At 33.9% G+C, this 23,857-nt stretch overlaps 1 protein-coding gene across 2 annotated transcripts in view; it reads right to left on the reverse strand.

Annotated features, from left to right (window-relative positions):
• Window positions 1-23,857, reverse strand: part of LOC141461286 (uncharacterized) — a 359,837-nt gene that overhangs the window by 88,716 nt on the left and 247,264 nt on the right. For both annotated transcript variants that reach the window (XM_074142197.1, XM_074142196.1), the window contains exons 3-4: window positions 18,456-18,599; window positions 9,933-10,129 (exon numbers count right to left, since the gene is read on the reverse strand). In XM_074142197.1, coding sequence (XP_073998298.1) covers window positions 9,933-10,129; window positions 18,456-18,599 — 341 coding nt within the window. The remainder of the gene's footprint in view (window positions 1-9,932; window positions 10,130-18,455; window positions 18,600-23,857) is intronic.

Genomic DNA, 23,857 nt, shown 5'->3' on the forward strand with positions numbered 1-23,857 from the left:
ATCAATGTAGTGATGTATTTTATTATCTCTCATTAATTTACAAACTTAAAAATGGGATGTGAAAGGGCCTCATAAGTTGGGATAGCCTAGGGCCTCTTTTCATCTAAATCCGGCCCTGGGTCAAGCAGAACAACGTATATAAATGTGTTGCACGCATTCTGTTGGAATTCCAAAAACCTAACTATATGCTGTGTGCTTCTGTAATTAAAACAGTGAAAGATAAAGGAAGAAACTATGGTCTGGCGAATAGATTTTGCGAAAACCAATTCTTATAAAGTGTTAATGAATTATGATATTAATAATAAAGTTAATTTATTTTCATAACTGCAACAAAATACCAGAAAACAACTATCAGTTTAGATGACTGCATTCCATCTGCCAACCTGACGTCAAATATTTACTTACAAAACTAGCTCGCAAGAAATTAAATATTAACTTCTTACTATATTTTATAAAGAAATAAAACTGAATTCAAAATAAAGAAACAAACTAAAAATTAAACAGTTCCTCAGGAACGTCTGCAGCTGATAGCGGCTCTTAAATATTTAACAAAAAACTTTTACCAAGCCTACCCATTGAGCAAGGGCTACACATTCCACTTGAATTAAATTTTTTATTATTAAAAACTGATGGCCTGAATTCACTTAAATACAGGACATTCACCCAGGAAGTTAGTGTTCATTCTCTGGGTACATTTATAAAATACAGGGAGCACTTGTCAGGGACTTCCACGGTTTGTCATTTAAATTAATCAAATTTGATTGACTCTTGTACATGAATAACATTGTTGAAAGTTCTGCACTTGTCATTTATGCACTCTGGAAAGTTTGAATTAAATTCAAATTGCTAAAAAATAACATTTTATTTTTACTGAGAAAGGCTAATTGGTTGCCAAAATTCTTGGATTAATTTCTAAAACGATATACTACTTTTTTGCTCCTTACCTGGCTCCTAATTAAATAGACATATCTGGAAGAGGTACCTCTAGGAGTGTCTCAATAGACCCACGACGTTGCGATGGGCTAAGCTATTTGGCCAACTTCTGCGGAATCTTAATCTATATAAATTAGGATACTGAATGCTGTTGAGTAATTTAAATGAATAAAAACTCTTTTATGTTGGAGGTAATTTTTTTGGCTAGAGAAGAAGAATTCTCTGTGCCATACCTGTGGTTTGATAAAAAGGACAGCGTGGACTGGAAAAACAACTCCAAGAACTAATCTGATTTGTGGAAATTTATGAAAAAAAAGGGCCAATATTACGAGGGAATAGTAGAAGAAAGGCAAATTGTGAGAATTATTAGGGCTTTAATAGGTCAGGATTATTTTTGAAGTCATTAATTGACAACACTAACTCAGCGTTCATCTTAATTTCTGGAAAAACAATTGGACCTCCAGCAGGAAAATACCCTTTAAAGTTGAACCTTTGTCAGTGTATAAATATTGTCTCTCAATTCTTCTTCTTATAAATAGACATAATTAAATTATTTTTCAGAAAAAAGAAGTTATTTTTGAAAATAAATAATTACTCCAATGTTATTGCTGCCAAAGAACACACTTGTAATGTTAACAATTTCTTCCTGAGAATAAACATCAAAGGAATAAACATTCCTTCCCCTCTTCTCACTTAAGACTTTTCTTAGCTTTATTCCTTCTTTTTTTTTCAGCTCCTTTCTAGTGTTGCTTTATTTTTTTCTTTCCCTCCTGCTTTTGCCCATCACAGACACTGGTCCAGTCAAGGCTCCTTTCTGCATTAATAATCCCAACGGTTTCTTTAACCCAAGATAATCATTCTAAAGAATAGTCAGTTGGTGTAGGAATAAGAGAGAAGTGGAGAGGAGATAAAGAAATGAACATACACTCCCTGGAGAATTCTAGGCCTTTTGGTTTGTACAAGAAGTTTTCCTTCTGTGGAAAGAAATGGCGCTTATCTTTTATTTTGGTTTCTCTCCAAGGATGCTTTTAAGAAATTATGGTAGTAGTATTGGTGAGCTAAAGAAATGGGGGTAGTGGAAAGAATGTAGGAAGAAGAGCTTGATGATGATGGTGTGCAAGCCCCAACGGGGATATGCTGAAGTAGTTTAAATGGTCCAAAATTGTGGAATTGAGGACCAAAAGCAAAATTGAGGCCCCGAAATAGAGTGCAATCATGAGTACTTGGAACCGATTGCTTCTTTTCAATAAACACAACAAGACATCCAACAGAAATACTAACACATTCTCACAAATACACAACACAAAAGCAAAAAAAAAAGAATAGGAATAGTTTGTTGGGCAGAATAAAAAAAGTATATATTCTTTCGTCTCTCTTAAAGTACAAAGTTTTCTAAAAAAAAAGGAAATGCAAGAATAGCAATATTCTCCGGAATTTATATTTATTTATTTTTCTTCAAAGTGAAAACACGATTTAAAGTGTACTCGTTTTACACTTTATTCTAAAAAAAACAGAAACACTTTTAAATTTCCTTTAACTTTGTATTTGCGTACCAAAACACATCTCCTTGGACTTTTTCAGAGAAGAGAGAACCTTCACCTTCCAAGGGGTCCTTTGCTAGTGACCTCAAATCATGTATTTTGAAAAAGAAAATCCTATTTCCAAAATTTCGCACACTCACAGTAGATAGGAGAGAATGAATTTGGAAAAAGGGGCAGCACAAATTGTAGCACTCTCGTTCGTACTTCACAATAATTTGACCACAATCTCAGAACTACTGATTCCATTTTTTAATTTTATGTCTAAACAATAAAATGTTTTGTCAATATTGAAGAGACCTTAGAACTTAAAAGCAGAAACGTTGTTTTCAATCTGGATCTTAAAAAAACTTAAGTTTGATTTAAAGCATTTTCTTTTGGGGACGATTAACTATAAGAATACAGTGCGTTTAGTCAAAGTCCCTTTTTGTATACTCTGTACAATGTTGACCCTTTTTATCTAATTTTTTGAAGGGAAATTTATGTTATGTACTTTTAAATGCTGAAAGTGAAATTCATTCACTTGATTACACCAGATTCTTACGAATACTCTTCTTTTTTGTTTTTGAAGGGCGTATCGACTGCTTTGGCGATTATCGCCCTTGATCTTTGGATCTTAGCTAGCTTTTATGGAGCGTTTAATCAAAATTTTGACCAGCAAGGTTAGATATTGATTCCACATATCTCCTGTATGAGAATACTAATTATGCAGAATTCTGTCAGTACTAAAAAGGTCAGAATTATTCCTCTTACTTTTAACTGAAACTGTCCTTTAGGGTTGCTCGTCAAATTTATATATATGTATATGGTACCACAAATAAATAAAGAGGTCTCCCAAATAGGGAAACCCTGGTACTTAAAGGGTTCTAGAGCTAGGCTCTTAGTCAGACGGCATTGTCCTCTCTTTGTGCCCTTGTTGTAGAAATAATAACCTCACTAATGTAATACGTCATTCAACGGCAGCCTCTTCTCTTCACTCCACACTGCAATATGTGCTGAAAGGTTCTCGTAAGTCCAGTACAGAGCCTTCTATATAATTGTACACTTAATTTAAACAAAGGGCATTAACACAAAGGCCACAATCTTAATGAATGCCCACGGCTGCGCCCTAACTAAAATCTTCATGGTAAATTATATTGATCTAAGAAAATATTTAACAATTATTGGTACTTAAAATGGCTCAAAGATAAATCCACAAAGTGTTTGGGGCTGAAAAGATGGCGTAATCCAACTATACAAGGCTAAGAATAATAAGAAATAGTTAAACTGACCCGAATGCTCATCGAATACTACTTGAAATGATTATTTAAAGAAACCAGCTGTGGCGGTTGGTTTCATGAAGATCATGTCAATTTAATAAAGCCATTCGTGCTTCATTCGTGGGAATATAATAATATAATAACAATGTAGAATATTGTTCATTATTTTTGCTGACTGAATCATTGATCCAAAATGGAGAAAAACTATTGCCAATTTCAGTCGGAATTTATTTGATCTTTCTACCTAGAAAATAGGTCATCTTCTTGTACTAACAATAGTGTAATTATATATATCGGAAATTAGTAATAATATTTCTTCCTTTTCAATACTTATTGATACAGTCCAGTAGATATATTTGTAAACCCATTGAACACTTTGAATAAGTAGAAAATCTTATGGAGCTACTTTTGAAAAGTTCTCAAAGAAGTGCAAAAATCCACCCAGGAAATAGGTATTTTTGGGGAGTACATATTTTCTTTTGGATGAATTTAGGCTTTAGGAAAGAGTGGTCATTCCAATCTGCAAGCTCTATTTTTTTAGTGAAAGATTATAGAACTTCTATCCACCTAAGAACATACAAATTTTACAGCATTATTAAAGCTCAATAGATTTTGCAGAAATTTAATTTATCTTTTATATAAATTATTATTTTTTTCCCGAACTTATTCCAAAATAATTTCTCTCTTAAAAGAAATGGTAGAATATATTTATAAAAAAAATTGTAACCGATAGGATCGGTTGGCAAGACGAAGAGAGACAGTATAAAGTTCCCCACGGTACTATGTACCCATTCGCCAGGGTACTCTAATGTACTTTAGATCGTGTTTATAGTCGACAGCGCTCGGCGGCACGGAGGCGGTATAACGAACGCTATTTACTGATAGTAACAAATTTATAGTTTAATATAGCTTAAATAAAAAAAAAGGAAGATAGGGGTAAAAAAAAAATAGAACAATCTGATAAGAATTCTATAATAACTTACTAGCGCAGTAATTCTAGTCGTTTTAATTTATTTGATGATTTATCTTCAAATTTGTAATTTTTTATTTAGTTAACTAAATAAAGAAATAGAGGGGGGGGCCATTATATTATATATTTAATCGATTTGTTTGGCTTTCAGGCTGAAATAATTGGAACAGTGGCAAACAGATAATAGAGAGGTGAAAATCTTTTTTGGTTAGACAGTCTTGAGGTGATTGATTAGACAAAGCACGTAAAGTTTCTTCCTTTTCTTTCTACAGTCAGGTGTGCTGATTGGGATATCCAATCATTTCTACAGTATAAGCATGACGGTTAATACCGATTGAATTGGGAATATGGGCACTTTTTTTTTGGCTCGGTTCAGTTACTAGTATAAAGATTACAAAAGAGGTATACTTTCAAAGGAATGCTTGGATAATTTGAAGCTCAGGGATATCTTATAAAATTTGTAACAGACATGGAGATTGCTTGAGGAGGAGGTAAGTGCTTACTGTTTGTTTTGAGAAAGATTGGTTTGGAGGAACATCAGACTTTCCTATAATATAAAGTTTCGTATAAAGATAGTTGTACTAACCTTGAATTTGAAGTTTTGATTTAGTTTGTGTCAAATTTGAGATCATTTCCGAAGAAAACACAATGTCTACCAAAATTTGAAACAAAGTAAAAAACAACTTAAAAATGGTTGCGTAGATTAATTGCAATTCATCTAATTCAGCTTCATGTTGTTGGATGGAATGCATTGAAGCACTTGGAATTATGGATATTGAATATGGACCCGGAGAATAGTTCCAGTGAGAAAGTTTTATTTGCGAAACATGACTCGAGAACCAGCTCTCGATAGGAGCTTAACTGGTATAAGAGGATTTGATAAAGTTTTTATAACTTGAAGGTTGTTTTTCTTTTTTTCTCTCCCTAGGTCTTTACAAGTGATCGGTTCATTGAATGGCTAATCTTGTGTAAAAGGAAATTATGTCTACAGATTTATTTAATTTTTGATTAGGCTATTTAAGTAAGTTTTTCTTTTGATAACTTAAATGTCCTGCAACCATTTATTGTAAAATGGTCAGCTCTTGAATTGGAGGTTTCAGATCAATTATTTTCCTTTTAATGCACTATGCAGAACAACTGCTACCTTAAGATTCCAAGGTAGGCACCTTAAACTCCCTCATTTCATGATCCTTTCTTTGTTCTCAAGAAACAAACGGTCAAACCATGTAGGTGGGTTACCAAACAGTGGTAACAGAGGAGCTGGCTTGACATTGAACTGTTAATTCGAAAAGCTACCACTAAAAATCGACGTCCAGTCTTCATCTCCTTCAACTAAATTATCTAAGCAATTCCAGAATGAGGGAGGAATCAAGGTGGATCAGTTTAAATAAAATTGTAGGATCTGTTTGTGGGGGAAATACTCAAATTTGGGGAAAATCTGTTCAGTAGAGGGGCATTCCCTTGCGGCCGATTTACCTTCAAATTTAGAAATCCTGGTCCAATATTTAAATCTTATTTATATAATAAAGATGGCAAGTAAAAATAGAAAATATAATTTGAACTGATCTATTTTCTCATTTGATTTTGCTTTAATCCATTTGTTATTCACAACCTGCAAAGAATATCAGTGAATATGATAGAGGACTTCATAACTAGCTTGAGGACAGAAGCTGCCTACCGGCAACACTCTCGCTGGAGTTTCTTACATTACTGGAGATGATCACGAGGCCAACAGCGTTTCATTCTTCGTGCAGCACGATTTGGAATCGTTGTGGAGACAAGATTTTGAATAAGTGGATTTGTGCAGAAAGCAAGAGATTCAAAAGAATTTTCTATATTTAGATTTAGATTCTCAGTTACAAATGTGATTACATATGATCGTAATGGAGGGTAGTGTTAAACAGACGGGGAATTTTTCCTCATTTGGGTTTGTAATTAACTTGAGAGTACAATCTAATAATAATAAGTTGAAAAGTGTATGAGCATATACAAAGGAAAATACAGAACAAAATTTTCATGCTTTCTTGAGAGAATAAAAAAAACGGAACCTAATTAGAAACAGACAGGTATTTTGAGGGTAAACTGCGGTGGAAGAATTAGCTGGTGGTTTTATGTGTAGAGTAGCCTCACATGTATTTGTTCACTGGGCGCAGGCTGACCTGGAATTAATTGCAATACCCTGGCTACCGCAGATAATTTTCTTCACGAGAACGGTTTGTGAACTTGTCCGCCTTGTGAAGGGTTTTTGTAGTTGGTTTAGATTTCTTGTTCACTTTGTAAACTCTCTTAGGAAACCCTCATTGGTTTCCAGGTTTCCCCGAACAAATTCTCTGTCTTTCTCTATCTTTGAATCCCTCTCTAGAGATTGCTTGCTGGCTCCAGTCAGCAGGAAAGAGCTTTAAAGTACACTGGGATTCTGGCCAGTCATATCCGAGTGATACTCAAGTTTACCTCTTTCAGCTCCAGGATTTTCTTGTTTCCAAAAGCCATAGTCATATTAACGAGTCAATAAAACTGAAGGTTTTACCAGTAACGGCGAACCTATGACCCGCGCAAGCTTTTTCACTGACCCACAATTGCTAGTGTGTTTACGCGGATTGAATTAGATTTTCTAATTGTGTGGATAATTTATATTCTATCTGTAGTTTTTTCAATCACGCAATGACACAAAAGCAACTTAAATGCTATCTATAACCTTTAGTTTGATCATTACAGTTCTAAAACGCAAATGACGACAAATGCTTTTGTAGTATTTGAAATAAAGCAAAAAGTGTTTACAAAATATAAAATAAAGTGTATAATTTTACTCATATTTTGTTTGTTAAAAAAATCGACAACCCAAAGCAAATAACTATATTTAGATTTTTCTTCAGATAAAACACACTTTTGTAAGGTTTTGTTCAGTTATGTTTGTAAAAAGAGACTTCCATAGCACTTGTTTCGTCCCGTTTTACCCGTTAAGCCAACTGAATTTTAAAGATGTTTAGTTTTGAAAATATTCAGTTTAAAATTTTTAAACTCTTGTACAAATGGGCATTAGTGACCCAAGAGCTAGTACTACAAAAAAAAGAAAATTTGACCCACGTCTCAAAAAGGTTTGCCATCCCTGGTCCAGACCAACAATCGAACCCATTACCACATTAATTTTGCGGGCCAAAATGGTTCAAAGTAAGTCCAGACACTTGTAAGTCCGTCCATTGTAAGAAAAGTTTAAAGAGTACCGAATAAGTTCAGCACAAAATGAGTAAGAAGTTTTATGTTGGCAAAGTAATTCAAAATTTGTTTTTAATTTAACTAAGAAGAAGAAATACTTGGATAATTAAACGTTATTTACAATTCATTGTAAAGCCTAATGGTTATTTCCCCTTTCTTTATTTTTTCTTCCCTTTTTATCCCAGTTTTTAATCCAGTTTTCAGATGTAATTAAAACCAACGTTTTCTAGCGCAGCCTGGAGGTTAAAAAAAAAAAAAACTCATACATTTTAATTAAAATTAACGGAAACTAATGTAATTTTCTCGTAAAATGCAATTAGCTCTAAATGGGAGGGGTAAAACTGGTACTTATGATATCCGGTTGATTGCTTGATGAGTCTTAAAAAAACAGAAGAAGTGTTATGATTTAGCCACGAGACTATTGCCAATAATTGCATTAGGATCTCTTTTTTTAGGATGAAATATATTTATTTCTAATTGTGAACTTGTATTTTAGTCCTTCATTTAGTTACAATCAGCGACGCGATAAGGGTACGTGATAAGAATACGTGAAACGTCGATAATACACCCAAATTGAAGAAGGTAATTAGGATTAGATTAGCCTAGGCTGCGGCGGTGGCATAAACTACGTAGTGAAGAATTTTGAACTGTAATGAGTAAATTCTTAGGCAATTCGAGCCGTCTGGTAGAATTCCAACAGTGCAATGCCATAGACTTTAGGAAAATAAGTCTATGTTGTGAGAATTCTGATCTGTTGTCCAGTATTTCAAGTTTTATCGGACTTTTTAAACATAAATATTAATTGCTGTTCATTATTTTTGGTGACTGAATCATAGTTTCAGTAGGATGAAAAATAAATACCAGTTTCTGTCATTATAATTACTTTATTATGCCGAGCTTTCGACCTAGGGACTAGGTCATCTTCAGGGCTAATTGTCCATGAGCAGAAAAGACAGAAGACACACCAACCCTCTAATAATGTAAAACAGTATATTGTAAATTAGTCCTGAAGATGACTCTAGTCCCTAGGTCGAAAGCTCCGGCATAATAAAGTTTATAATGACTGAAACTGGCAGTTATTTTTTTATCCTATTGATAAATATTGATGTTTCAATCTGCATAGTTCTTAATATTTTAGAAGACCCTGAAAGGATAATCGACCTCTCACACCATATTGTCTTCTTCAGTGTTATTACTGAAATATTGTTACTGAAATACTGTTGATCATAAAGGATGAGAAGGAGTTTCAGCCCAGATAGACGATTCACTATTGCAACTACTAAACTAGAAACTGACAAATTACAGATTTATTACTGCAATCAATGTCCCCATCTAAATAGTAAAGTTTTATTGATATCCATGAAAAGGTCCTTTAATTTACCGTATTTCCAGCAACGACACAGTTAGCCAAGCAAATACATGGCTTAGAATTGTCAATAATTCTATTTACATAGCAATAAAGAACAGTTAGCTAATAAAATAGTTCTACAGTTAGTTAAAATAGGTTATTCCTTTTGAATAGTATAACTCAATTTTACTTTACCTGATTTAACTTAACCAAATTACTCTTTACAGGAAATATTGATGAATTGACTCTATTAGACGAACGGATATTGAGTTAAAAACAATAAATTTAAACACATGGATTTTTCTATTTTGCTTTTATTCAATTAAAAAAGTTAGATATTTATGTAGATGGCGTTAGATTCATTACAAATAGAAATAATTTCAGATCAGCTATTAAATAATATCCTTTCTTAATTTTGTTTAAATTACAATTAAGAATTCAGTAGCAGTTGGCTCAATTTCTAGGTAAGCTGTGCTTGCTAGCCAACCAAAATAATTCTACAAATTCTAATCAACATTTTTGAAGTGCACTGTTTTCAAATATCATTAATTCTAAATCATAATCTTAGTGAAACGTATTGTATAAACTCTACGGCACTGTTCGGTAAGAATAACACAAAAGAATATCATCTTATTTCAAAGCCAACAAATTAATAAAAACGGACCACTTACCTTAGGATCTATTCTTAAAGAAAGTAGAAGAGCAAAATGGTTTCTAAAATAATTGTTAGGAAATGGTAATTCGGCCGCTGGCAGCCACAAATAGGAGTTCGGCTTTAAACGCCAGGCAGTGTCTCGTCCTGGTACTCTTTCCCACTGTCCAGGATGGAAATATTTCTTATCCTCTAAAGACAATGGAGCGACCACACCTGGAACAGAAGAATATGAGGTCAATAACAATGGAATAATGTAAATTGAAAATAAAATAATGTTAGGTGCCCAGTAAAAACGGGTATTTCTTCAGGATGAAACATCTTCAGCTTTAGAGAGGCCTGAAGGGTTTTTTTTTCTTTTTTGGAAGAAGTCAAAATTCAAGTTAAACGTAGATCTCCACAGGCAGGATGTATTCTACTATCCGCACAGAGTTTCAGCGGCTTCCTTCTCTGCTGTAGTTTAAGGCTGAATCCTAGCCCTGAGATATTCAGTCTTAAAAGACTGAAATGAGGAGTTTTGACCTACAAATCCTGTTGAACCTCCAATGAAACCCATATTCTTTTCTATTAAGAAATGGGTGTTTCTAAGAAACAAAAATAAAGAAGTTGGCACGACTGCAATAAATTTGAATTTATAAGTTCAGTCGTTAAAAAAAAAGATTTCCTCTTTTTTGAAAAAGATATTAAAGAAAATAAACTTTCTTTGTGCCAACGCTAATAGGACATAAATAGGTTAATCAGCACAAAAGAAAGAAATACAAATACCAGTTTGTTAAGAAAAGTTTCCTTTTGCTCATTTCCTTAAGGGCAGACAAAAAGGAATCCTAATGAAAAACTGACCTTTGTTCTTCTTAATTGTGTAATGAATCTTTACTTTTTCTTTTTTCCGCTTTTCCTTCCTCTCTCTCTCTCTCTCTCTAGCCATAAATATTAAATATCAAAGAAAACTTCGTAATGTTCGTATTACGGGAAAAGTTTAGTTTTTCTTTTACATGAATTCCTTCTTCTTGAGTCTTGTAGTAAAGTAATTATAGGGAGGGGGGAGGAAAACCCCAAGAAGTTTAGAATAACTTTTAAGTAAAAAGTTTCATTAACAATTGAAAAAAGGTGAAAAGTCTATCTACAATATTAATTATTAAATAATTAGTGAGTGTATTTTAATTGGTCATGAACTTGGTAAATTGCAAACTGGGATGTTTTTACCTAAAGCAAAAATCATTTAAGATAACTCTTAAAACAATAAGAAAAACCATATACTTTAGCTAATGTGTTTGTGGGAGTGATTTGAGGGGAAAAAATAGCATATTCAATCTGCATCCGTGAAAAACGAAATGCAACTTTCCTGAGATTCGGAAAAACAATCTCTAAAAAGTGAAAATTCATTTAGTAAACCAGACAGTTCTGCTTAAGGAACTTCTTCCAATTTGTGATTTTACCATCGTGTTGTTATTTTCAAAATAATGGATCAAAAACAATTTAGTGTTTTAATTTTACACTGCTTCTTGTTGGGAAAAAATACCGTTCAAGCGAAGCAATGGCTTGAAAAGTGTTATGGGGACTCTGCTCCATCAGAAACAACAATAAAACGTTGGTTTGCTGACTTCAAACGTGGTCGTAGAGATACCGATGATGCAGAACGCAGTGGACGTCCAAATGAGGCGATAACCCCAGAAAACATAAACAAAAAAAATCCACAAAATCGTTTTGAATGATCGAAAAGTGAAGTTGCGTGAGTTAGCTGACATCGTAAAGATATCAAAAGAACTTGTTGGTTTTATATTGCATGAGCATTTGACTATGAGAAAGCTCTGTTCAAAGTGGGTGCCGCGTTTGCTCACTGTTGACCAAAAACAAGAAGGTGTTGATGATTCTGAGCAGTGTTTGGCCATGTTTAAACGTAACAAACCTGATTTTTTGCGTTTTTATGTGACAATGGTGAAACATGGATCCATCACTTCATTCCGGAATCAAAACGATCGTCATCTGAGTGGACAGCAACTGGTGAACCTCGTCCAAAGCGGCCGAAAGCACAACAATCGGCTGGAAAGGGTATGGCCTCGGTATTTTGGGTTGAGCGTGGTGTAATATTCATCTACTATCTTGAGAAGGGAAATACCATCAACAGTGAATATTATATAGCGTTATTGGAGCGTTTGAAGGCCGAAATTGAAAAAGAAACGACCGCATATGGTAAAGAAAAAATTTTTGTTTCATCAAGACAACGCACCGTGTCACAAGTCAATCAAAACAATGGCAAAACTACATGAATTGAACTTCGAATTGCTCCCACATCCACCCATATTCGCCAGATTTGGCTCCCAGCGACTACTGGCTGTTTGCAGACCTAAAAAAAATGTTCGCCAGTAAGAAATTTCGCTCTAATGAAGAGGTTATCACTGAAACTGAGGCCTATTTTGAGGCAAAAGATAAATCGTTCTACAAAAGTGGTATTGAAATGCTAGAGCGGCGCTGGAATGATTGCGTTGTTCTTGATGGAAATTACGTTGATGGATAAAGCTAATTTTTGAACAAAAAAAACGTGTTTTCTTTGATAGGCCCGGGACTTTTCAGCCCATGTGTTATTTACTATTGCAAGTATGTAATTCTTATTATTAGGTGCAACCGCCTGTAGATTTATAAAAGATGAAACACTGGAGTCCAGTATTTCAAAAAAAACATTCAAGATTTAAAAAGAGAGATTTGGGCAAAGTCAAGATCATGGAAAAAAAACTGCAGATTCATGAAATGTTTGAATATTCAAATTGAAGATTATAAAAAGCACTATACACACGAACTAACAGAATAATTTTTAAAATCCTTTTTTGGGCATTCAGGAAACTTTAAAAAGGAAAATGATTTCTATCGGTAATGTTTTTACGAGAACAAGACTTCCTTTTAACTAAGTAAGAGTAAGGGAAGTAAAAATAAAGAAAAGAAAAAACGCGAGTATAATAAATATGATGTTAAGCCCCAACAAAAAATAAATTGGAAAACTTCCCTAACACATCCAAGAATGACATATGGTCGTGAAAAATGTAGCTTTCATATGTATATATAAATTGCTGTAAAAGAAAATAACTGAAAATGGTTAATACATTTAGAAAGAGTAAAGAAAACGACAAAATGAAAACAAAAAGAAAAATGAAAAAGAATTTGTTACAATACAGGTGAATAATACAATATAAATTTTCCAAGGAGATGGAAACATAAGAAAAACTATACATAAAATTATGTAAACAGAGGAGCACTCCTTCTTAGGGAAAACCTATATCCTGCTTCCAATATTTCCTACTTTTTTTTTAGGTGAACTTCTTCAACTGGGTCGAATATACAAGAAAAGAAACCTTTATGAATATTTCTAGCATTATATTGTTCCCTTGACAAATACATCCTTGATGCTGCAACATTCTCTCCTCATTATTTAATATCACTTATGTAAACCAATACCATTGGAAAAACAATTACTACATTAGTTATTACTTGTTTTAAATAAAAATTAATTACAAGTGAATGAGGGAAGGGATTAGCTATGAGGTTAGCATACTGGACTCCCACGCGGAGGTCCCGGGTTCGAATCCAGCAGCTGACCCTTAGATTTTCTCTTCCTTGGAGCTTCTTACAGCTCACTGTCCGGTGATGGACAGTGTTGTCTGTAACGAGAGAACACTGTCCGGAGGCCGGCAGTGCACTGGAAAAAGCTCCGGGCGCTAATGACCTCAGCTGTTGATGCGCCAAAAAGAAAAAAAAAAAAAAAAAAAAAAAATTACAAGTGAATGTAATTTGGAAATCAAAGTTGGCTTCAATTAAATTAAAAATCTACTAATTATAGAACAACTTCTAATTGGTTTCATTGCTTCAAGAATTATCATCGATAACTCAGCGTTGTGCAATAATGCATTTTTATTATTATAATTTGTTGCATAATTGGAAACAGAAACTGTAAGTCTGTGGTGTTATTTTATCTTTTAGCTCACAACTTCGCCATGATAGTGATGTCACTGAGAAATGAATTTTCAAAAAGTTTTATCATCATTTCGTTAACTTCTTGGATTTTAGAGTAAAAATGGGTAAAAAATGGCCATTCATTCATCAAATTTTCCAAGTAATGAGGTTGTACATTACGTAAAAGGAAAGCTTAACTCCACCTCTCCTCCAGAACTGACTTTACAAGCACATCACTAGGTATATGTTTTAAAAATAGTTATAGATCTACGCGAGCGCAATGAGAATATGAAGTTTTTCAGAATTCTAAGAGCCGTCTGCAAAAACGATTCAGTCTAGTGAGGTTATTTCCTCCAGAACCTTCCAGTCGAATCCCGTGGTTGAATCTATAGATTACTGAATATCTCAAGATGGCCACAAAAATCTAATTTTAATAATAAATTTGGTTTCAACAATCTATTTCCCTAAATGTTTTTAAAAATAAGAAAATATTGTACACCAACCAACTTTTCTTTGAATAACGCCACACTAATCAAACAATAATTCCTTTTAAAAAGAAAAACAAAAATCGTCCAATTTTTAATTTAATTCAATCCGGTCAATAAACCGGATCTCTGTTAGTGATGCTACATTTTGATTAAATGAATTTTAATTCTGTTGGCAATACAACTCATTACGTACATCCTCAATTATTTATAATGACGTAATTTTATTTAGTTCATTAATTAAAAAGTATAAATAATTGCTATAAAAAATGCAATATTGCATGACTATGTCACATTATAATGGGATCCCCTTCTTTTTGGCTCCTCAGTGGACATGTTCATTAACATTGGGTTCGAATGCTAAGTAATTAAAGGTTCAGTTTCACTGGAGACAAATGTCAGACGATATTAATGTTACTCAACACTGCACAAACGATTTAGTTTAGATTTATTCACACTGGAGATTAAGAGGAGATTAAACCAACCATTATGTTATTGGCAATACGAGCCCGACACAAGCGAACACATTCTTATTTGGTTGATGCAGGGTTCGAACGAAGAGAAAGTAAAAAAACCGTCCATAGAATCTCCAAATCGCCACTGAGATTCATGTCCTGAATATTCTTACTATCTGCACATTACTTTATCTATTAAGGATAAAGGTTTTCTGTAGCAAGAGGAAGCCTATATAAAAGGATTAGAGCTGCGTCAATATCTGTCAAGGTTATTGTAGGAATTCGTTTGTAAGATCTTTGTGGTTTATGATTTATGTGGACACTCATTAGACTGTTTCACTTTTTCGCTTTTGAAGATGAAATTGGTAGGTATTTATGCCACATCAAATTTTAATTAAATTATCTTAGGAGAAAGCTAATTAATTTAAAAAAAAATTTGATGGACTTTTTAAAAAATGATTAAAAAATTAATTAAAGATGCCACCTTTGTTCTTGGTTAGAAGCATAATGGGTGAAACCGTCGGAAATATAAGTGAGCTACACAATTTAGTTATTAAGGTGCTAAATATGCTTGTACATTACGCCGGGACTAGTTTGCTATTATAGTTAAAAGGTTTATAGGGGAAAGTGACCTCATTCTCTTCTACCTTTCAGGTCCTTCCTTTCGACCTATTGAACTCGAAGCAGGCTAGGGGAAGACTTAATTGAATCCTGGTCGGCAGCGGCCATGAGAGAATGGGGGTAAATTTTACCTCTATTGTTTGGGTCATGACCTCCGTACTATCTTCCAGTGATTATACTCATAACGGGCAAACTCTTCGGAGGTAGTGGAAAACCCTTCGGGAATGGATATATCCAGCACGACTACACTACCAGAGTAGAAGGTAGTAATAGTGAAGGAGTGGGGGAATTTGATAAGGATACTACTGGTTCTGGAGAGCACATTGTCATTTTAATAAGGGCTCTGTTTTAGGGCTTCTACCCTTGTTGAGAGAGTGAGAGAGAGGAACTAGAAGACCCTAATCCACAACACCTACTACACAATATACCCAAAGGTTATTCTCTTCAGTTATTGACAAACATATTTTAATTAAAGTGTTTTAAATTAACGATGTATTCATTAACTAGAGAGATGTGTAGTACTTGGTTCGTTCTATGATAAAGGTAAGAGACTTAGAGCGGATGTTGAACCGACAAAATGGCTCCGGAAAACTTAATTTTACTTTGAATCGCCACAGTTATCAAGGTACTCTTAGTGGACTTTCCTTTTCAGTATGTCACAACAGTTATAATTATACACATACGCAGTCATCACTTTGGCCAGAAACGTTTTTCCAGAAAATGCGATATTCATTGGATTTGGGATTCTTGGGAACCTGTTAAATTTAAATAAAAAAGGACGTGGTTTCCTTGTATTGAAGGGCAATAACAAATTCTATTCCTCTTTGCCTCAATATTACCTTGAACTTCCGTTTATTTATTTTGCCCAACTAAACATGGGAAATGAATTTATTATTTGTAATTGAAGTAGTTGGAATAGAAGTTCATGAGTCTTGCTTAGATTAGTTTTCTTTCCGTTCTACAGGGAAAAAGAAAAATTCATTACCGTGCAGAAGCGCGCTTAAGTCTTGAATAATAATTTAAAATCGATTTTACAAAATGACTGAAAGAAATAATTCTCAACATAGACTTACTTTAAAATGTAGGAACTTTTTTTTTTTTAACTCTCTTTATTTAATTTACAACTACCTATTGGCAACAAGTAAATCAGATTACAATACATAGATAAAAATGGCTGGAAAGATTTGAATGAGGGCCATCCAACGATAACCATCATGAGTCGGCTAACACAAGATGCCGTTAAAGTGAATTCGAAGGATGCCCTTTTTCTATCATGCATTCAGGTGATCGCGAGGCCATCGACGCTTCAGTCTTCGGGCGAGGATTTGAGGGAAGAGTAGTTTGGGATAGATTGTTTACGAGTGGGTTGAAGTGTTGGGAAAGTTTGGAATGATATTTGGTGTAACGGGATTTGGCTAGGTCCCGGACAAATGGGATTTTTAAGTCAGTGTGGATGGTGTGATTGCTTACGTAGAAAGGAGCGTTAAGGATTGTGCGTAAGATTTTTGATTGAAGAGATTGGAACGCTTTGCAATACCGTACAATTCAAGTCCGTATGTCCAGATTGGGGCTAGTAGAGCTGTGTAGATTTTCTATTTGTTGGTAAGAGACAATTTGGAGCGTTTGTCGAGGAGTCTTTTAGTCATTCAGTAACGTAAGTAAAGTTCCTGTCGCTTGAGTCGAGTATTGGGGTTCCAAGTAAGGCGCTTGTCGAGTAAAAGTCCAAGATAACGCACCTTACCTGCCGGAGGAATAGGAAAATAGGAATATGGTTCAGGTAGATTGGCGGGAGTACCTTGTGATTGAGGGTAAAGGTTATGTAATGAGATTTAGACTCGTTGACCTTTATTCTTCATTTGCGAAACCATGGTTCGAGGATATGAAGATGAGACTGGATGGATCGGATTGCGTTCACTGGATCTGAATTGTGGGATAGGATGGCCGTATCATCGGCATACGAATAAATTGTAGTGTTCGAATGGAGCGGAAGATCAGCCGAGTACAGGATATAGAGAAGTGGAGCGAGAATACAGTAGGAACTTTAAAAGTAAATTTATATTTTCGAATAAGTGCTCTCAGTTTGTAAATAGAAGCCACAAACTGACAAAAAAATTAATTGCTTAAAACGGCCACTTGTTATATTTCCAAATATTATGTTCAAGATTAATTTTCAGAACAATCTTTATAATTAAAGCAAACTCCTTAACTTTAGTCTCTGCTAAGACAAGAACCAGACAATTGTTGGGTGAGTTGGTTAGACAAGTATAATCCTGACATAAATCCCGTTGAGGAAAACACTAGGTAATCCCATTAATTTTCTTGGGTAAAGTCCGTTTTTATATCTTCTTAAGGGAAATCCCAGGATAGACTTTAGACTGGAGATGGTGGTTGTCACTTTAATAAAGTAGCCAGCGGTAATCTGTAATTGTGTAGGTAAAAATTAAAAGGAAGGCAAAAAGCTATTTATCAAAGAATTTACTAAAATTAAGATTGGGATGGCAGAGTTTTATTTAAAGTGAACTTTGGCTCTCGTTTAAGTACCCTCCATTTATAGAGGGGAAAAAAGTCTGTCACTCTGTAATTAAATTTGCAATATTAACAATAATGGGAAAGAAGTGCTCTTTGAAATTTAATATGACTGAGGGTTTGCAGTCCCTTTTTGATAGCCCTTTATCATTCTATCTTCCTTTTCTTCCCTACTGCTCATTAGCAGTAATTGCAGTAAAAGAATTGGAATAGTATTTTCAAAATGCATGCGGACACTTCTAGTCTCCAAAAAAAAGGACGTTCTCAGAGAGCTCAAATTTGGCAGACGAAGGCGTCCTAAATGACACTGGCCAGTAAAATGGCAATATGAAAGATTTTTTTTAATATTGCAGGCTTCAGAACCGTTAAATTTTAGTTTGCACAATGCATGCATCATACCTCACCATCCAGTTGCAATAATACTAACCATTGATCTGTGGTTAGCTGGACAGAGTTTAAAATAAGTACAAATACAATAAATAAAAGAAAAATACGAAAAATCGGGAAACTTACCTCGACATGGGAACGTATTGCAAGGTCTGGTCTGCTTATTAAATCCTTGGCAACCGGCTTGCAGCAGACAGTACCGCCATCTGTGTTGACTACCATCTCCGCAAGAACTACTGCATGCTGACCAATCTGACCATTCATCCCAACCTGGAAGAAGTGCAAGTTTTATTACTATAGATTTGATAATTAAATATCAATTTATTTGGTAAGTGAGAAAAGTAGTGTTTTCATTTTTTTTACATTCCAGTTCGTATTAGTTAATTTCAACACTATCTCCGTGTATTGTAGTAAAACTAGTTGAATTTGTTTGTAATCCATCTGTTTAAAATAAAAAAATATCATGTATCAATTCCATTGCTGTTCTTTCATTCTTGCAACCACTATAGCAACGTCGAGAATCGCCAACCTAATCTACCAACTAGAAGTGCCTCCTTGCACTTTTGGTTATTGAGGCTTTCTCTAAAATGATACCAACAATTGCCTACAAACATTAGTACGCTCATTGCAGCATCTGAAACAGTTTCTCCAAGGACATTCTCCATTTCTGTTCAGAAGAGATTAAGCTAAAAGTGTCACTTAAATGTAAGACTACATCATCTGTATAATAATTGTAGGGATTACATAGGTAAGTAAAGTTACAACTTTAGAAAAGTGGGTAACGTGGAAGTAACCAGGAATGTAATTTGCATTTTATGCTGATTTTTCTCTTCAAAATCTGAGTTTCAAGAAAATTGTAGTAAGAGAAAATCATGGGAGTTTTCTCATGAAATCTACGTCATCATCCTTTGCAAAACCAAAAGTTTGATTTTTTTAAAAGTTGGTATTTGTTTTACTGTAATTCAGTTGTGACTTTATTACCGATTACCAAAGGAGTATCCCCTGTTCCGCCGTCTAGTCCCCATGTAACTGATCAAGAGACAGTTATGACGTCACCCTGCCTTTCGCCGAAAATTAAAGAGAATGTACCTTTTTCTCTTCATGATAAGATATCTATCGTAAAGCTATCAATGTAAATATGTAACAATAAGTACGATCTATGGGAATATGTATTATCTAAGATTATTGATATCTCTGTGATACTCAATGTAAACTGTAATTAATATATAAGGACATGCAATTATGGATATAATAATTAGTTTTAGTCATTAGATCAGAGCAGTCAAGTATTTGTCGAGAGTTGTCTGTACCTTACTAGAAGTTAGCCTGTATATAAATGTTCTTAGTTTGTGCATAAAATATCAATAAAAGTTTTTTTATTTATGATTCTGCTAGTCGCGATTCTTTAATTTACCCTCACTCATGAACCCCCTATAATTATAGTATTGCTCTTGGTTTCTTGATAGTCCAACATTGTCTCAGAAATGAAGAGAGGAATTTGAGGTTGAAAAGATTACCATCTTCCCATATCACCAGACATCAGTACTTGACATCTTTTGGATCTTAGTTAGTGAATCAGAACAATGAATAAATAAAAGAACTCGAACTATTCTATATGAAAATAAAAAGAATATAATTGACGTTCTTCTTAATTAAAACTCAAGTCATTTCTACTTTATTAAAATTAATTGTAAATTTGGATCAAAAAAACATTCAAAAAAGATAGAGAGAGAGAGAGAGAGAGAATGAGAGAAAAGACAAAAAAAATTGTGTTTTTTATAAAGTAATGGAGGGAGGGGGGACAGATCAGTCGAGGAAAATTGTAAACTTGAGTTTTCATTAATCAGCGACATCTGGTCCGCTGGATTCCGTGACCCATTTATATACAGATGGTTTTAATTAATTTTCAAAAAAATAAATATTCTTTTTATAATCGAGTGTTTTTCTGTTTTTAAATGAATGTAAAAGAGAGTTTTTACATTAAAAAAAAATAAGGAATCTTTTTATGTAAAAATATTTGAAATTACAAAGAAAAAAAGTAGATACAGGTACAACCAAACTTTGGTATTATCATTATATAATTTTTTAAATTAATTAAAGTGTCTAAAATATATTAAAACTCTCCTGTAGGACAGTTGTATAAGAGTTGATCGTCAAAAACTACTCGAAAAACAGTAACGTTGAAAAACACCCAACTTTGAGAATTTTTTTCTCCTTTTCTATAAAAGATAAAACTCCCAAATTTCCTTTAAATTAAAGGGCAAACCCTCCTTTATAACTGTAATTTTTTGGCAACAACCCAGATCTAATAAATTTCGAGAAAGTTTTGTTTTTTCCAACATTTGGAAAATAAGGCATTTTGACAAATACTCGTAGTTCATGTTCTTGTTCTTCTTTTTCTTCTTCTTGTTACCTTTTTATTAAGAAAAAATTTAATAATTAAACTCGACGTTGTACCGGAAGAAAAGGCACTCATCTAGAAAATTATCTGAAGTTAAGAAAGGTTACAAGATGAAGTAGAATTTTCAAACTTGTTGAAGAAGTGGCACCTTTCAACTGCCAAAATCTGCATTTGTCTCCAGTGCTAAAACTAGCAAACAGTACAAAACTAAATCTTGAGGTTCAGAAAGAAAGATCCCCCTTTCATAAAATCTGTTTTAAAAAAATTTGTACGACTTTCTCTTGTTTATGCAGTCTACGAGGTGTGGCTATTAAATAACGAGACTATTGCTGTAAAACATTTTATTTTATTTAGTTATTATCGCCTTCAATATACACCCCTCCTCTATCCCTACAACGCTCCATGCGAATTTACCATTGTTCGAAACAGTGCTGGAAGTCTTTTTCTGTGAGCTCCTGCATGGCGAGTGCCGCTTTTTCTTTCACAGCTTTAACGGACTGAAATCGTGTTCCTTTTAATGCAGATTTGACTTTGGGGAACAGATAAAAGACACATGGGGGGGGGCCAGGTCAGGCGAATAAGGTCTAAAACTGGGATGTTGTACTTGGCTAGAAACGTCTGGACAGACAATGCAGTATGAGCCGGCGCGTTGTCTTGGTGGAGAACCCATGACTTGTTCTTCCACAAATCGAGTCGTTTTTCCTTACTCTTTCACGGAGTTCAGCAAGCACCTCACGGTAGTAGTAATGTTGATTTATTATAATCGATATTTTCATCCGTTTTCGACGTGCAAGGGCGACCCGGGCGGTTATCATCTTCGACGTCTTCTCGACCAGTTTGGAAACGCTTGAATCACTCAAAAACTCGCGCACGTAATTAACATTCATCACCATAAACTTTTTTTAATAAAAGATAAGTTTCTGTAGCGGTTTTATCAAGTTTTGATGTGAAATTTCACGACAATTCGTTGCTCTACTACATGTGTAGTATAATGTTTTCGGCAAAACATTTCTCTACAAACACGTGAGACGCTGCAATCGAAAGAAAGAAGGCTTTACGCTGCGCAGCTGTCGGTCGTTAAGATTTGGCGCATATGTTACATAGTTTTTCTGTAGTAGCATCAGTCTCGTTATTTAATAGCCATACCTCGTATGTCAGAGACTCACAACATTTCGGTCAGTGAGTTGCAGTTACTTCATTCAGTTGACATTGAAAACATGATATAACATTAGAGATTAAGATAATAGTAACACATCAAACAAAAACAGAAAGTTTCCCTCTAATAATGAAGGTTAAGGTAAACTGGGAGAATGAATGTCACAATGTATTCGCGCCCTGTAAGTACAACTAGTACAAGGATAACCGAATACTATCCCACACGAAGGGATGAGTCGTCGGAATTGTAGTATAGCTGGACGGTTCAAATAAAAATTTCATTCCAGTAAATGGGAAAACTCTTTTAGGTTTTTCTTCTTTTTGTTGCGAGTATGGTCACATGTACATTTATGTCCAAAGTGGATCACTTTTTCCACATTCCATTTATCTTTGTTTTTCTAGTTACTGCACTAGTACTGTAAATAACTACTCTAAACCCAGACGGGTAAGTCAGTCACAGAAATATTGTTTAAAAGGAACAATTATTACCAATTCAATAGCGAACTGTGATCAACTTTTAGTTTTCTGCTTCAATTTTAACAGATAGCTTTTTCGAATTCCAATATCTTTGTATGATTTATTTATTATTGCATTAATAACTTTGTCTTTAAACTGTAACGGAAATGAAATTATAATAAACAAAAATGGTACTTCTGTAGTAAAAAGGAAATTTACTGATTAAAATTATTAAACCTTCCGTTTGTAGAAACTGTTCTATTTAATATTTATTTCCTGCCACAAATTGACCGTTTTTAAGTTTAGGAAATTAACTTACAAACTGACTTAAGAGATGTTTCGAGCAAAATGACTGCAAGTTTATATGTATAAAATGTCATTTACCTGCTTTAAATACAAGGTATCAAAAATGCAGAAGTGCAAATTACTGTTGCTTGTTTCTTATATTGCAGGTGGCTATAAAACCATCTTCCCACTACGTCATAATGATTTATTCTGACTCCCTTTTCACTTTGTTGTTCTTCAAAGAATTTAAGTTGTATTTAAAAGGGGATAATTGGTAATGATAGTGGGCTATGATAAGCTAGAATCTATTTGAACGTTCTTGCGGGTCATGTAATCCTAAGGTAGCCAATAATTGTTAAACTTAATTATTTCGTATGGGAATATTAATAATTGTTGGAGGTTAACGATTGAGTGTTTAGTTTCCCTTGTATCAATTACAAATATAAATAAGATAAGAGTCCTTAAGAATTTAATTACAATTGTTAACTGATGGGATAAATGAACGGGGACTCCTCAAGCATAAAGGCAACATTTGAACTTTATGATTCCATAACACGAAAATGCATACTTCAAAATGGAGTACTGTTTATTACACAGGCCTTTTTTTCATTTATTTTAGTAAATTATTAAAAAACTTTAATTATTTTCAACAAATATTCTGGACTAAATGCAGAATGAGCATTACTCAAGTATAGGATGTGACGTTTTTTAAGTAGATTGTCGAAGAGACAACTATTATAATCACAGAAAGAAAAAGTAGGAATTCAGACTTAATATTTAGTTAAACAATTCCAAGTAAAAGCAAGGATCAGATTTCTGCTCAGTAAAATATGATCATAAATTTTGCTACCCAGCATCCAGTCACCCTAACCGTTCATTAGGTCAAAGGTTTATTTACACGAGGTAAGTAGTTTAGATTTAAATGAACCGTTCTCTTCAGCTTGTGTTGATTGGTTTGCTAAATTATATACTGATTACCATTGGAACAATTAGTTAGTTAATGAGTTTCCCCGTTAATTACCTGGAAATCAAAAGCGCTAATTGTTATCTCGGTTTCCCTTGACTAAAATGAAAAAAAAAAACATTGTTTTTTAAACTGTACATTTTGAAAATAACAGCTAATTTCAAAACCATCTCTCTTTTACAGGTATTGTTTGACTCAAAATAAGTCTTCAGTACAAAGACAAAATTTTACTATCTTTCTCAAAATACATCCTCAGGGAACTTATTT

The sequence above is a fragment of the Rhodnius prolixus genome, unplaced genomic scaffold (assembly GCF_049639745.1).
Source record: "Rhodnius prolixus isolate KJV_2025 unplaced genomic scaffold, Rpr scaffold_6, whole genome shotgun sequence".
NCBI classification, from domain to species: domain Eukaryota; kingdom Metazoa; phylum Arthropoda; class Insecta; order Hemiptera; family Reduviidae; genus Rhodnius; species Rhodnius prolixus.